This window comes from Lagenorhynchus albirostris, chromosome 6 (assembly GCF_949774975.1).
Source record: "Lagenorhynchus albirostris chromosome 6, mLagAlb1.1, whole genome shotgun sequence".
Taxonomy (NCBI): domain Eukaryota; kingdom Metazoa; phylum Chordata; class Mammalia; order Artiodactyla; family Delphinidae; genus Lagenorhynchus; species Lagenorhynchus albirostris.
In genome coordinates this window covers 89249994-89265481 of record NC_083100.1, presented here as the reverse complement: position 1 = coordinate 89265481, position 15488 = coordinate 89249994, and the positions used below count along the sequence as shown (strand labels likewise).

Genomic DNA, 15488 nt, shown 5'->3' with positions numbered 1-15488 from the left:
GCATCATCCAATCTGCTGAGGGTCTGAATAGAACAAAAAGGCAGAGGAAGGGCACATTTGCTCTCTCTGCTTGAGCTGGGACATCCGTCATCTCTTGCCCTCAAACATTAGTGCACCTGGTTTTTAGTTCTTTAAACTTAGACTGTGATGTACACCATCATTTCCCAGGTTCTCAGGTCTTTAGATTTGGACTGAATTACACCACCAGCTTTCCCTGTTCTCCAGCTTGCAGACAGTAGATCCTGGGATTTCTTGACCTCCATAATTGGGTGAGTCAATTCCTATAATAAATGCCTCTCTCTCCCCATTTATATATATAATATATATGATATACGACACATATGATATATATCCTATTGCTTCTTTTTCTCTGGAGAACCCTGAATATTTGATTCTTCTCTTTTAAAAAACTTCAGTTAAGTCCAAGTCAATTAATATTTACTATTCACTTGCCACGTGCTATATACAAAGAGATAATCCTGTGTTGAGACTAGTGGGATAATAGGAGTAAAGTGGAAAAAGGCAGCAGAGACATTTGGGTCCAGTGAGCTATTTAAGCAAAAACATCTAGGTGTGGAATGGTCCCATGGCTATGTGGTGAGCCTGTGTATGCGCCTGTGTCCACAGTGGTAGGAGAAGTAGTGTAGCTACAAGCATTTCTTTACTACTGGAGGGTGAAATGTGCTGTGGGTATTGCTGGGAGATAATGCTGTGGAGGTTGGTCTATGTTTTAAAAAACAACTTGGGCTTCCCTGGTGGCGCAGTGGTTGAGAGTCCGCCTGCCGATGCAGGGGACACGGGTTCGTGCCCCGGTCTGGAAAGGTCCCACATGCCGCGTAGCGGCTAGGCCCGTGAGCCATGGCCGCTGAGCCTGCGCGTCCGGAGCCTGTGCTCCGCAACGGGAGAGGCCACAACAGTGAGAGGCCCGCGTACCACAAAAAACAAAAAACAAAAAAAAAACTTAAATTCAATATAAATGAAAGTCTTACACTAGGGAGAAATTTTAGAAGTAGGAAGACATAGTTAACTTGTTACTGAGTTCACAGGCTTATTCATTTCTATATCTCACAACAAAAATTGTTTAACAATACAAACATTGTCAAAATAACACATTAATTTTTTAAAGTTTGGCTTTAACATTGTTCAATATACCTTCTTTGATAAATGTCAAAACTCTCTCCAAATAAACATAAAAAAGCCTTTAGATTTTCATTTATTCTAGGCTTTTCTTTGGAGTTTTCTTTTCCTCCGCACATAGTAATAAGTGAAAAGGGCCATCAAGAGACAAAAGTGAAGGCTTTCAAAGAACAAATCTATTCCTTAAATTGAAAGATAAGGTCATAAAATTTCTATGTGGAAAAAACCTGTCAACCTCATAGATCTGAATACTTTGTAGACTTTCCAAATGTGTGTAAGTTCTGCACAATTCAATAGTTTTTTACTCTATGAAAAAAAGAAAAACGTAGTACCAACAAAGTTAAAGCAAGTACTATATCTTACTTCTTAAAGCAATTTTTGTTTCCTGTAAAGGCGCTTAGATGAAATAGTGCATACTAGCTTTTCATCAAAGATACATGACCACTACCAATTGAAATCTGAAGCTAAAATCTGTGTTTCCAAAAATTTCCACTTACAAGGAGAATCAACCACTAGAAAGAGACCCTGAGGGCTTAATATTCTCTTAGCTGGACAATTTTTGTATTCTACATGATCATAGGCACTTCATACTAAATTTATTTTTATTTATTTACACTTTAGTACCAAATGAATTATAAGTATCCTATGTAAAACTAGGAAATTTTCCATATTCTAGAAATTTTAACTCTAAGAAACATGAGTATAATATCTATGTCTGAACCATCTATCCTTCATAGTTACTTAACAATGGGCCCTTAATAAATAGTGAAAGACTGATCCTCTTGAAATGTATGTCTTTCTTATTGTAAAAATATTTTCCCTTAGATCCCACTTCCCCCTGAAGTTACAATTGTTCTTCCTTCATTTAATCCACAGCCAAACAGTCAGAAAGGAATCTACAGTCTTCTCTACTTTCTTACCTTTCACTTTTCCAACTATAATCTGGTTGCTGTCATGTAGCACTTTCAAAACATCTCTCATAATGGCCATCTAATTACAAAATTCAATAAACCACTTAAAATTCTTATCCTCTTTGAACTATCTGGAGTTGATATTCTTGGACACGCTCTATTCCTTTGACTTAGAGGAACCTACACTTTGACAAGTCCCCTCCAAATTCTATTTCTTCTCATTTTTTTGTTGATTCTTCCATAATACAGTATTAAACATTGGTGTCTCCTAGAATTCCATCCTTAATTCTCCAATCTTCTTTCTATAAACCCACTCTTGAGTCATTCATAAAATGTACCTCACAAACTGGTCCCCAAATATATCTTTAATCTCCCCCCATCCACCCCCCATTATATCACATAGCCTGTGTTCTATTCTCAACAACGTTCATCTTCTACTTTCAGACCTATTCTCTCACTGTGCTATTCCTCTTTCAAGAAAGGTTTTCAGACATTTCCTCCTGTAAAATAACTAAAATTTTTTCAAAATACTGTTAAAATATCACTTCATCTGTAAAACCTTTCTCTCTCCCACTAGTAATCATTAACTGATCTCTATTCAGTTGTTTTCCCACAACACTTTGGTCATATTTCTGTATAGCAATTATCAAATGGTATTTTAACTTTTTAAAATCCATTCATCTACCCAAAATGAATCTTAAACTCTTTAAAAGTAAAAACCTTATTGGAGTTAGTCAGCACAAAGAAAGCAGTATGGAATAAGAGTTATAACCAGGGCAAGGACTTTAGAATCAAACAGGTATTTGCTAAATCAGTTTTAGCTGTTATTAATTCTCCTTCTGAATATACATAGGGCCTCACTCATCATAGGTTATCAATACATATTTGATGAATGAATTAATGAATGAATAACAGAATATCATTATCTCTTCTACGATTCCTTCATGGCTTAAATGATTTGAGGAATTCAGTAAGCATTACTCCTACCATCTACACCATTTAGGGTGTAGAAAACCAAAGCACAGACAAAATTTCCATTAAGCCCAAAGCAGATAGAAATAAAGATACACAAAAGTAAAAGGTGTTTGCTCTGAACCTTTCCGATTAACACATTTTTCCTGGCTGATTTTTTTTTTTTTTTTTTTTTTTTTTTGCGGTACGCGGTCCTCTCACTGCTGTGGCCGCTCCCATCGCGGAGCACAGGCTCCGGACGCACAGGCCCAGCGGCCACGGCTCAAGGGCCCAGCCGCTCCGCGGCCCATGGGATCCTCCCGGACCGGGGCACGAACCCGCGTTCCCTGCATCGGCAGGCAGACTCTCAACCACTGCACCACCAGGGAAGCCCTTCCTGGCTGATTTTAATCAGAGGCTGATTATACCTTACAAGGTCAGGTGCCTCTGATGATACATGGTAAGAGTGAAAAGTGGAACAGAACATTACTGTGGACTGTTATGCCCACAAGAAATATTCATTCTGGTGACACAAGGGCATTCTCTAGACAGGTCATGTTCCTGAGACCTATTTATGGAGGGGGGTGGTGCTGAAATGTCATGTATACTTTGCCTGGGAATTGTGAGAAAGGGACAAGAAATACAAAGACTGGGCCCCAGAGCAGGCATTACCAGGGTCCTAAAAATGAGATAACATAAGTACCTAGATCAAAGTTTGGCCAAGGATCACCCTGACCTTATTAACACTGAACTAACCGTGAATCCATCATTTTTCACCTGAAGTGCTGCCAGACCTTTTGGTGTGGGATCCCTGCAGCTGATCTCCAGGCCTTTCTTCCACATGCCACTCAGTGTCACTTTCGAAAGCAAACTCCTTCAGCTCTGCCTCAAATCACTTTGGCTATACATTCTTTTCAGGATCCTATGGAATCCCCTAACTTGCATAAATCGGGTTCCAATTTATCTTCCCAGTTTTAACTCCTCACCCCCCTCCCCAATTCTCCAGTCACCCTTCATTCTAGCTGTATTAAACCACTCACAGTTCCCCAGAGAGGTCACTAAGTCTCACATCCATGTCTCTGCTTATGTTATTCTTTCTTTTCAGAATGTTCTTCCCGACCTCACTGAACTATCTGAACTACATGGACAACACGAGGTTGCCTTTTCTGTAAAGTCTTCCATGTATTCCTATCTCCCATTCTAAACAAATCACCTGCCCTGTTAAAACTCCACTGCCCTCTCTTTTTTCCTGTGTTCACACCTGCGTTAATACAGGTTAATTAGTTGCTTATGAATTTCTAAACCCACTAATTCGTGAGCTCCTTGATGTTTGGGTTAAATTTCATTCATCTTCACTTGTCTAGGACTTAGCACTCTTTCAGGGTCTTATAAATACTTGCTGAACGACTGGAGGAATTTAGGTTGGAGGCAAGGCAGAGGTAAGACTAAAGAAGGGTCCCCTCTCTGTCTTCAGCTGCATAAGGCACTAAACCTGAGTATGAACTAAGAAGTGTATCAATTTCTTAACAGGTCAGTTTATATACCCTTTACAGACTGATATTTAAAGGAGTATTTCTGGATTATTTTATGTAGGAACATTGGTTTAACATATTCAAATATCTTTTAGAAAAAAAGAAAGAATATCAGTTTCTCCTATGTGATTATTTTAATCACTTCCCATATTTTCACAATTATTGTGTAAAGAATAACATTTTCTTGAATAACAAAATAGATCATTATGAACAAATTGTAGAGTTTTGGAAATGAAATATCTGAATTTTAATATAATTGTGCGTTAAAACCATTACTAAATACTCTGAGACACCACCATGAGCTATTATTGGGTGCCAATCAGGGTTTCTGTTTATGACATGGAGTATTAAGGAGGATGTCAGATATGATCCATCTCTAAAGCTCAAATGCAACATGCAAAAATAACTTCCATTGTTATGAAGGTTGATAGCTTCCCCAAAGGTGGTCCCTGAGATTTCACAGAGGAAAAGAATGTATTTGTTATGAACAAATTGAATCAAGAGAGAATGTTTTGAAATGAAGTTTCTGGAATATTTTAGCATATACCTATTTCTTCTGTAAAGAAGTCTTACTGATTAAGGTAAGACAGTTCCACTGAAATCTTGGGAGCCAAAATAATGTGTTTTATCAGTACTTGAAATGAAAAGTCAGTTACTAAATAGAAGACACTATTCCAATTATAGTATCCAGTACAGTAATAAAGTCTAAAAACACCTGCTTCTGTCCTCTAATTAAAAGCCACTGTTCTAGCAAATGTATTTTTATGAGACAGTTCCACGAGCTTTTTCATTCCCTCCATTATATTTCTAGACAATCTAGCTAACTGTGGTGCATACACTTGTCGGCGAGCAAAGCAAAGGTTAAGTGTGTATGACACAGATGAGCCCCGAGATTAAGTATACGCTGTGAAAAGCATGTGGATGTTCATGATTTAAACCAATGAACTCTGGCCTGAAATGATGTCACACAAAGCTTAGCGGTAAGTGGAAGGTTAAACCTACTTGCATCTCGGCTCATTAAACGCAGTTAAAGTGCAAATCCCCTCATTCTGACAGTAGTGATCACAAGGGTTCTCTTTCTGGTCACAGCGCTGACTTTTAAACCCAACAGAGCATCTGCAGAATTTCAGTAAAATACAGCTAAATAAAGCATCTGACTTTTTTTTTCAAATGTTTCAAATTCATTTCATACAGAAATAGTAACATATGAACAAAATTTTTCTCAGGTATGCTCACTTATTTCTTATATACACACTCATCATAGGCTATTCTGACAAGGCGGGGAACAGAATGCAGATGTGGATCAGATGTGGGCATCATTCTTCTGGTCAAGCAGTGATAAAAGAAAACTCAAAATAGAGATCACATAGGCTGAATGGTCTTATTTCAAGCTTTCCATTAGGGCCAATCAGGTATTTGAAAAGGGAATATATTAAATTCCAGATTTTCTCAGGAGCAGAGAATCTACAATACTTTCCAAACATTTAGAAACCCAGATTCAAGGTAATGGATTTCAAAAGAGACAAGGGCTTAATAGGTTTACATAATACAACACTCAAAACCTGATACAAAAATCAAATAGTATTATACTTTTGAAAAGATACCTTACATACTTTGAAAATAATGGCCCTAAGTACCAAAGTATTTATAAATATGATTATGTCTGGGTTTCACGTATCTATTGTAAATAAGGTCAATTAAATTAGAACAATTTTTACTGGCATTTCCAAGTTCAAAGGTCTCTGAATGTTTGAAATGGGTATGATGCTAAGAAGTGAATGAGCTTTTCCATATGAAATCACTAGCAAATTGATGAGGGAGGAGAGTCTGTAGTACATGAGTCAATGAGGAACAATACTTGATCAGAGATGTCCACGAAACATTCATTTAAAATATGTTACGCCAAGAAAGGAGAAAAATAGAGCAGGGATTCCATGTACATCTAAAGTTGTTATCATAAAATGCCCACAACGTTATCAAATACTCACAGACACACAGGTACATTTGTCTCTGGGTCCAGCTGGCACGTGCCACCATTGTAACAGTAGCCGTCACAGAGCTGGCAGCTAGAGGCAATCTTTCCATTAGTGCAGCTGCAGCAACAAAGAAAAAAAAATCTCATTGTTTCTGGCGTGATTATTGTTGAGAGCTGACACAATTCTCTAAAGATGAGAATATTCATCATAGAAGACTAATGCAGTGGCCGGCTAAAAGTAGGTTTTCAGAAAGAGAGACTTGCTGGAGGCAAAGATGTTTTTTAATAGAATGATGACAAATAAAATTTTTCTTTTGGTGATTTTCAAAATTTCAATCCATTCGTTTAATATAAAAATTTAATATAGCTAGACATAGGTGTGAAAAAATATACTCTAGTGTTTATCACTTACACTTCAGGGAGACATTAACATCAGTATTTTATTCCCTTTTCACATTACCAGAGTTTGGTGGCATCTTTATTATTTATAAACCACATTATCAAATACTCTGGAAGCAAATGCTCAGCTATTCCTTCTAAACTGGAAAGTCTGGTCCAAAGAACTGTTATGAGTTTTAGACTCCACATTTTGTACGAAAGCATAGAACTATTCTGTAGTCACTTTTACCCCACTGTTTCTCCCTGAATATGTACTATAATTAGTGTCAAACTCTTTTTATTCTAAAGGAAAAAACATAACACTTCATTGCAAAAATAAACAGTAATATTATAGGAACAATATGCAATATGGCAACAAAGTAATGAGGTAGGCTTTCTTGGAAAATTTTTGGAAATGCTTCTAATTTATAGTACATTACCTATCTGGGATAAGAATAAGCACTGTGGCTATTGCTACATGGGAAAAACAAGCATAATGATAAGAGGAAAATTACAAAAATTTCTTACTTGCCATGTTATATTTTTAAATAAATAAATGAATAAATAAATACTATTAGATCAGACATTGAAAATTGTTGGTGGAACAGAGAAAAGTACATTGACATTCCAAATTACTGAGGGAAACTCTTCTATGAGAAGTATGGTAATAGAATCATACAAGCCTTGGCCCAGATCAGAATTACAACAGATCATGTCAATATTCCGATTATGAGATGTTAGTACTAAGTGCTATGAAGTAATCAATGGTATCGCAATAAATCTGGACATAACCTTGATAAAGAAATCAGGCTGCAATGTCATTGATTGATCACTTTGATCCTCTTCATGGTGGGTACCTATTGCAGTACATCCATCAAAGAGTAATTCCCAATGATTGGTTAGATCTTTGAAATAATTGGTTAGCAATCCCATAGTTTATTTATTCTGTGCATATTTATTTGGCCTCTTGTGGGTGGTAGGGCTGCTGGAAATGCACTGAACTGTTTACACTTTCCCAGAAGTTTAATTTAAAGATTTTTTTTAAGAACCTGGATTTAAAAATCACATTTCTTTTCAAGATAAACAGAAGCAGTGAGTCAATTATGTACCAGATATGAAATGGAGACACGTGAAAGTGGAACTAGACATGGGGAAGATGGTAGTGGTTTAAAGTTTCCAAGATTTAACAAAGAATATCACATTCTTTATAATCTATAGAGCCATACGAATATGGATGCAAAGTGAGTCAAGTACATATTTAATGGTAGTGGTGTCTGATATGTTAAATGGATCTGGGAGACTTTTCCTTGCTTTCCTCGCCCAGCCTCCTTGAAAATCAAAGAGCAGAAAGTTATAGTTTCATGTTCAATCAAAGGGACAACATCAAAGAAAAAAATTAGCTCATCATACATTAAAGAATTTTCCACAAAAAGATAACTATACACCAAATATCATCTTTTAAAAGAGAAAAATATTCTAATTATCGATTGCTTTTAAACTTCTGCTTCCAAGAGTTATAAGAGATGTTGCCCTGTTCTCCTTCTAAAGGTTTTATCTGAATCCTAAACTTTAGACAGAACTTTGCAGATATTTCAAATGTGAAATACAAGTTATCCAAATCATTGTAATATATCAGAGTACAACTTATATTTTAATGTAGGTTTTCATCATAATTTCATTTCTTAGAAATGTTACATGTGCGTGCATGCAGACACACTTTGTAATTAGCAGTTGTCCAGTAAAGAGAAAGAATTCTCATAACAATTTGACATCACAGTGGTATTATTTAGGCTATTCAAAATTATGATAAAGACTTTCTTCAACAATATTTACTGAGGAAGAGAAAAAATACACAATTAGCTCTGTTTCAAAGATTATACTCAGTATAATTGACAGAGCATCTATTCTTTACTGTAGTTGACAGCTCATAGGCTGTGCATTAGAAATACATGACTCTTTGGAATCACAAGTATACATGCAGCTTGAATTTTCCCATTTCAGTAAAAAAATATTTAACTCAGTTGTGATTTTGTTTTAGTATCAGTTCTTTACCCATGAAATAGAAATCCCAATATCACTGCAAGCTTTAGTTAATGCTAAGATGAAAAGTATCATAGAAATGAAAACAAACTTATCTAAAAGTTTCAAAATACCCAAAGAGTCCTGTTTGTACTATCATGTTCATATGTTATTATAGCCTATCTGATAAATCAAATATTATACTCTTATCTTTAAACTTCCATTATCAACTCACTGCTAGCAACTATTATTTATCCATTCTTACATATAGTTTTCCAGAAAGATCTTTTAAGAGTCAAGAACTATAATGTTGGACCTTCAAAAGCCTACTCAGGTTATGAGGCTCTAGTGTTTCTATGTTGGTGAAGCCAGTATTCTATGTAAAAGAGCAGGAACCGAGGGTCCTAAGAGTTCAGCCCTTCATTCCTCACGTGGAACTGCCCTGTGTGATGGAAACAGGGTGTGTGCCTCTGCATGAGCTTCTCCAAGATAAACTGGGTTGCAAACTATGGCTCATAGCCTTTCTTATACGATGGTCCATGATTCCCTGTGTGACTGGGATGGGGCTGTGAAGAAGATTCTACAGTGCATTCCTGACATGGTACACTGGACATAAAGAAAGATGTATGCTCAGTAATTAAAATCAAGTTCTGTCATGCTAAAGTTTCATCACAAAAAACCGATGAGCTTAATGAGCAAACATGATTTTGGTAGTTTATATGAAAATGCATTTTGCTTTTATGTACTTATCAAAGGCCTATATTATAACTAGTCATATTTTAAATTACTTTAGTTAAAAAATAATATACTTTCAAAGGACACAATTTGAGGGTTTGAGTAAATGTCATTTATAGCGATAACACAAATCATACATGGAGTAATTCTAAAATGAGAGTAAATAAAAAAGAAAACAATGTTGATGGTGTCTGTAATAAAATTTTATGGGGCCTTGTTTGGCAGAGCAACATAACTCAGGGCTGGCACCCTTGCAGAGCTGTCTTGGTGGAAGCTGTGACGTGAACCCTTTAAGGCGTGCTTTCCTATCACATATGCTCGTTTATTATACTCCTAGGGCAAGTGATAAGAGTCCAGTCCTTTATAAGCCCTTTTTTTGAAAAGCCTGTTAAAAGAAGTTCAGAGTGAGAATTGATCTCTAACCCCAGTGGCATAAATTTGTTTCATGCTAGAAACATTACTAGCATGTTGGCATTACTCTTTACCTGCAAAGTTCTGTTTTCCATTCACTTGATCTCAAAGCCAAAGAGCAAAAGGCAATGTAATCAAAATCTAACTTGGACATTTTTGTTGTAGTTGCTTCCTAGGAAACATTATTCCTTCTACTTATTTTGTACAATAATTTTCAAAGTCAGATAAAAAGATTAAATTTTATTTCCATTAGATAGGTCTTTTGCTTCTTCCCCAAAGGATCATTTTGTAAAATCAGAAAGGCAAACACTCATTGTTGATAATAATGATGAAACAAGTAAAAGCCTGAGCTATTCTAATTTAGAAGTATTACACATAGCTTTCTGAAGGTATGTTGCATTTCACTTTTACTTGCTTACTATTAGGAATATTCTATATAGGCAATGACCTGATCATGTCATTACATGATAAATGTTCATATTACCCAGATGTACATAATAGGTTTTTAATAAGTTTTGGTTTAATCAAAATGAATTGAACTCTATCTCTAGCCAAAAAAGAAAAAAAGAGAGAGAGAGAGAATGGAATGGTTGCCATACTGAATTTTAGAATAAAAATAATTTACATTGTTTTCACTGTTTATTTCTGGATTGCTATGTCCTTTTGGGTTCAAATGTTTTTATAAAGTAAGCTAGCTGTCTACTTACTTGCAAGATATATCTTCACTGTCTTTATTTATAATGCAATGTCCCCCATGGCACCTTATACATTTGTCAACCTCGCATTTTGGTCCTTCGTAGCGTGTTGGACAGACACATTCCACACTTCCGTCATCCCCAATGGTACAGGATTCAGAATTCACACAGTAGTGATGACATACATCTAGAAAGAATGCACAACATAGAAATGAAATTTCTTGAAATATTTCAAGATATATTTCTTGAGTCACAATAAATGTTACCTTTCACTTAATATTTTTAAATGGTCAGAGAATAGGTAGATTAATTTACAAAAAGCAGCGTGTAACTGGATGTAACCAGAATTCTTTAATAATGCCATTGGTTCCTCTTTTTGCCCGAGTTAGGCATCATTTCATCTTTCTAAGAGGAGATGGGTTATACTGATATAATACTAAGTGACAAACTCTTTTGGTTCTGAGTTTTAAAGTTTTTTTTTTAAAGTTCACAAGTTTCCTCAGTTTTCCTTCTAATGAGCAATATTAATGTTATTCTGAAATGAACAGAAATGCTCAAGATTTCTTTAGATGTCATTTATCTTTGTCCCTCTTCGCAACTCTTTTCATCCAGAGAACAGGGTAGTGAGTTGTGAGTAGGGGAATCCTACCTCTTCACTAGCTTTTGGTGTGATGGAAAGAAGCCTCCCTCTATGAGCCAGAACAGGCCCAGTATTTCCAAACACCTGGGCAGGTAAGCAGACAGGAGGTGTGCCTCTCATGGAACCCTAATAGAAAGGTAGACTGGAAGACTAACTGATCCATCATGGGTAGAAAGTGATAACAGAAGTCTAGACTATTGCCCCCTCCTAGGTGAGAACCTAACCTCCCCAACAGTCAGAGGGGAAAACCTCCCTGTAGCTGAGCCCTTTACTTTGGAAGATGTTTCCTACTGAGCGCTACAGACAATTTTCTCAACCACCAAGGAAGTCTTACTCGAATATTTCTATACCTCTTGAACGTCAGTAATAAAACAAAGACCATTAATATAAGAACCACATTGACTTTGCAATTAGATATTCTGCCTGTCTTTTGAAAAACAAGTTTATATGTCTGTTGACATATCAATGTATTCAAATTTACCATATTCAAAATATTGAAATTTATAGTACAAATAACCGTAAGCAGAAGAACTGGTCAAATTGATCCCAGACTTTGTGTTTGGAGCTGCAATTTCCTTTTAGCTATCTAACCATGAAGCAATGTTAAATGAGATTAGCTGAGATAAAAATCACAACTTATAAACTTTAACCTGTGATAAGACAGTTATGGTAGGGAGAAAAATTAAAACATAATTTATAATTTTCATGTTTGTGTATCTATCTAGCTGTTTATTAAATCAGACAGAAATTAAATTTACTGACAGGCTTGCTTCATACTTATGGAAATTTATTTCAAGCATTCTTCTGCTTGCTGTTGCTTTACGCCAAGTGCCCTCGTTGCAATTCCTTGCTGAAGCTTATTACTAAGGGTCTTGGCTGTATGTAAGGAAAGCAGCACTTTCGAAAGGTGAGAGACGTGGAGATCTAAAAGTTAAGTCAATGTTAGTATCTGTCCATTATGATGTCTATCTGTAGTTGTTCTAGGCTTGGCAGGTAGAGTTTACACAGCACAGCTTCTGTTTTTATTTATGAAGAATGTATTAGCAGCAGCCTACATAATCATCTAGTACCATCTCCTATGCAGAAATCTCTAAAGAAAAATTTTCCTTCGTCAGGTTGCTACATACCACTTATTGACAGAGAGCTCTTTTAAGATTGTCTCTAATTGCTTTAAATTTCATTCTTTGGTCCTGGTTCATTTTTCTGATGGGACATAGAAGTCAGCTGATGTATCTGTCCAAGATCTTCATATTATGAGGTTTTTCCACAGTGGATAATTCATCAGAATCATGTAGGTAACTTATTTGCAAATAAAAATTCCAGTGTCTTTCCCTTTCATCCACCACCACCCCTGGATTCCAATTTATAGATCATAAACGAGGCCCAGGTGATTCCCGTGGGACCGGTTGAGTAAATAGAATTTGGGAATGAGGGAATGTAAGAAATCGGAAAACAATTTACTGATTAGCAAAGGGACTACATTGTCTCATAATTGTAAATAGATTTGATTTGACTAAAATAGCTTATTTCTTGACTAATTTGTGAGCCCTAATTAAAATGTAATTTTTAACCTAAAATTTTGAACCACTTTTTTTATAATCACATCACTGAGAAGATCTAAGAAACTCGAAAAAACTGGGTTAACATTCTGAGGGGTGATGATTGCCCTACACCATACTGTAGCAAGGAACAGTTTGCACTTATCTAGGGTGCTAAAGGTCACAGTTAAAAACTTACCTACAATTTACTAATTATAACTAGTTTTGGTGCATAAATTAAATCTGTTTTAGACTAAGATTATAAAGATGTGAGAATATATACAACTCATTAGTAATCAAGGAAATACAAATTAATAGCTCAAAGAAATACCATTGCACACATACCAAATTGACAACAAATAGCAGAAACTCTCGTACACTAGTAGTGGGAATATAAACTGGTTCAACCAATTTGGGAAACAATTGACAGTATATACTAAATTTGAACATACCCACATTTTATGACCTAGATTTTTACTCTTAATATACTGTATATCCCAGAAAAAAACACGTACATGTGCACACAAACATGTACATAATATGCACAGCAATATATTTTGAAATAGCCGAAAACAGAAAATAATCTAAATGTCCATTGTAAGAAGAATGGATAAACTGTAGTTCACATATATATGTATATTTATATGTAAAGAGATAAATGAAAAATGAAGACATTACAGTTATACACAATGACATGGATGAATCTCACAAAAATAATATTGAGAGGAAAATGCTGGACAGAAAAATATATATACTACTTTTTTATTTATATAACTTCAAAAGGAAGAACTAATTTATGGTTTTAAGAGTCAAAAATGAGTTATTTTTGAGGGGCTTCCCTGGTGGCGCAGTGGTTGGGAGGCTGCCTGCCGATGCAGGGGACACAGGTTCGTGTCCCGGGCTGGGAAGATCCCACATGCTGCGGAGCAGCTGGGCCCGTGAGCCATGGCCACTGAGCCTGTGCATTCGGAGCCTGTGCTTTGCAACGGGAGAGGCCACAACAGTGAGAGGCCCATGTACCGCAAAAAAAAAAAAAAAAGAGTTATTTTTGAGGAGGAGGAAAGGGATGGTGATGAAGAACACCAGGGGGCATCTGAGGTAATGATAATGTTTATTCTTGACCTGAATGTTGGTTTACACTGGTATGTACAGCTGGGGATAAATTATTGAACTGTATACCTGTGATTTTAAACATTTCTATGTATATTATTTTTCCATAGAAAGATTTTTTAATCTAATGGCATATAAGCTACAATGAGAATATTTTATAAATTCTGCTTAATTTGCTAAACAGGCTAATAGCTTTTCTCTTTACACACGATATTTTTTAAAGGAATTCATGGTCCACTTTTTATGCTTAAAAGGAAATTCTCTGGAGAAATTCTATTTAGGTCTTCTGTCCACTTATGGATTGGGTTGTTTGCTTTGATACTGAGCTGCATGAGCTGCTTGTAAATTTTGGAGATTAATCCTTTGTCAGTTGCTTCATTTGCAAATATTTTCTCCAATTCTGAGGGTTGTCTTTTCATCTTGTTTATGGTTTCCTTTGCTGTGCGAAAGCTTTTAAGTTTCATTAGGTCTCATTTGTTTATTTTTGTTTTAATTTCCATTTCTCTGGGAGATGTGTCAAAAAGGATCTTGATGTGATGTATGTCAAAGACTGTTCTGCCTATGTTTTCCTCTAAGAGTTTTATAGTGTCTGGCCTTACATTTAGGTCCTTAATCCATTTTGAGCTTATTTTTGTGTATGGGGTTAGGGAGTGTTCTAATTTCATTCTTTTACATGTACCTGTCCAGTTTTCCCAGCACCACTTATTGAAGAGGTTGTCTTTTCCCCATTGTATATTCTTGCCTCCTTTATCAAAAATAAGGTGACCATATGTGTATGGGTTTATCTCTGGGCTTTCTATCCTGTTCCATTAATCTTTCTTTCTGGTTTTGTGCCAGTACCATACTGTCTTGATTACTGTAGCTTTGTAGTATAGTCTGAAGTCTGGGAGCCTGATTCCTCCAGCTCCATTTTTCTTTCTCAAGATTGCTTTGGCTATTCGGGGTCTTTGTGTTTCCATACAAATTGTGAAATTTTTTGTTCTAGTTCTGTGAAAAATGCCATTGGTAGTTTGATAGGGATAGAACTGAATCTGTAGATTGCTTTGGGTAGTATAGTCATTTTCACTGTGTTGATTCTTCCAATCCAAGAACATGGTATATCTCTCCATCTGTTTGTATCATCTTTAATTTCTTTCATCAGTGTCTTACAGTTTTCTGCATACAGGTCTTTTGTCTCCTTAGGTAGGTTTATTCCTAGGTATTTTATTCTTTTTGTTGCAATGGTAAATGGGAGTGTTTCCTTAATTTCTCTTTCAGATTTTTCATCATTAGTGTATAGGAATGCAAGAGATTTCTCTGCATTGATTTTGTATCCTGCTACTTTACCAAATTCATTGATTAGCTGTAGTAGTTTTCTGGTAGCATCTTTAGGTTTCTCTATGTATAGTATCATGTCATCTTCAAATACAGATTGCCAACAAACATATGAAAGGATGTTCAATATCACTAATCATTA

The 15488-nt window shown here is 35.8% G+C and overlaps 1 protein-coding gene across 1 annotated transcript in view; it reads right to left on the bottom strand.

Moving 5' to 3' along the window:
- The window catches only part of LRP1B (LDL receptor related protein 1B), a 1442028-nt gene that overhangs the window by 28173 nt on the left and 1398367 nt on the right, over positions 1-15488 (bottom strand). Inside the window, exons 85-86 of the mRNA XM_060151186.1 lie at positions 10757-10931; positions 6520-6624 (exon numbers count right to left, since the gene is read on the bottom strand). Coding sequence (XP_060007169.1) covers positions 6520-6624; positions 10757-10931 — 280 coding nt within the window. The remainder of the gene's footprint in view (positions 1-6519; positions 6625-10756; positions 10932-15488) is intronic.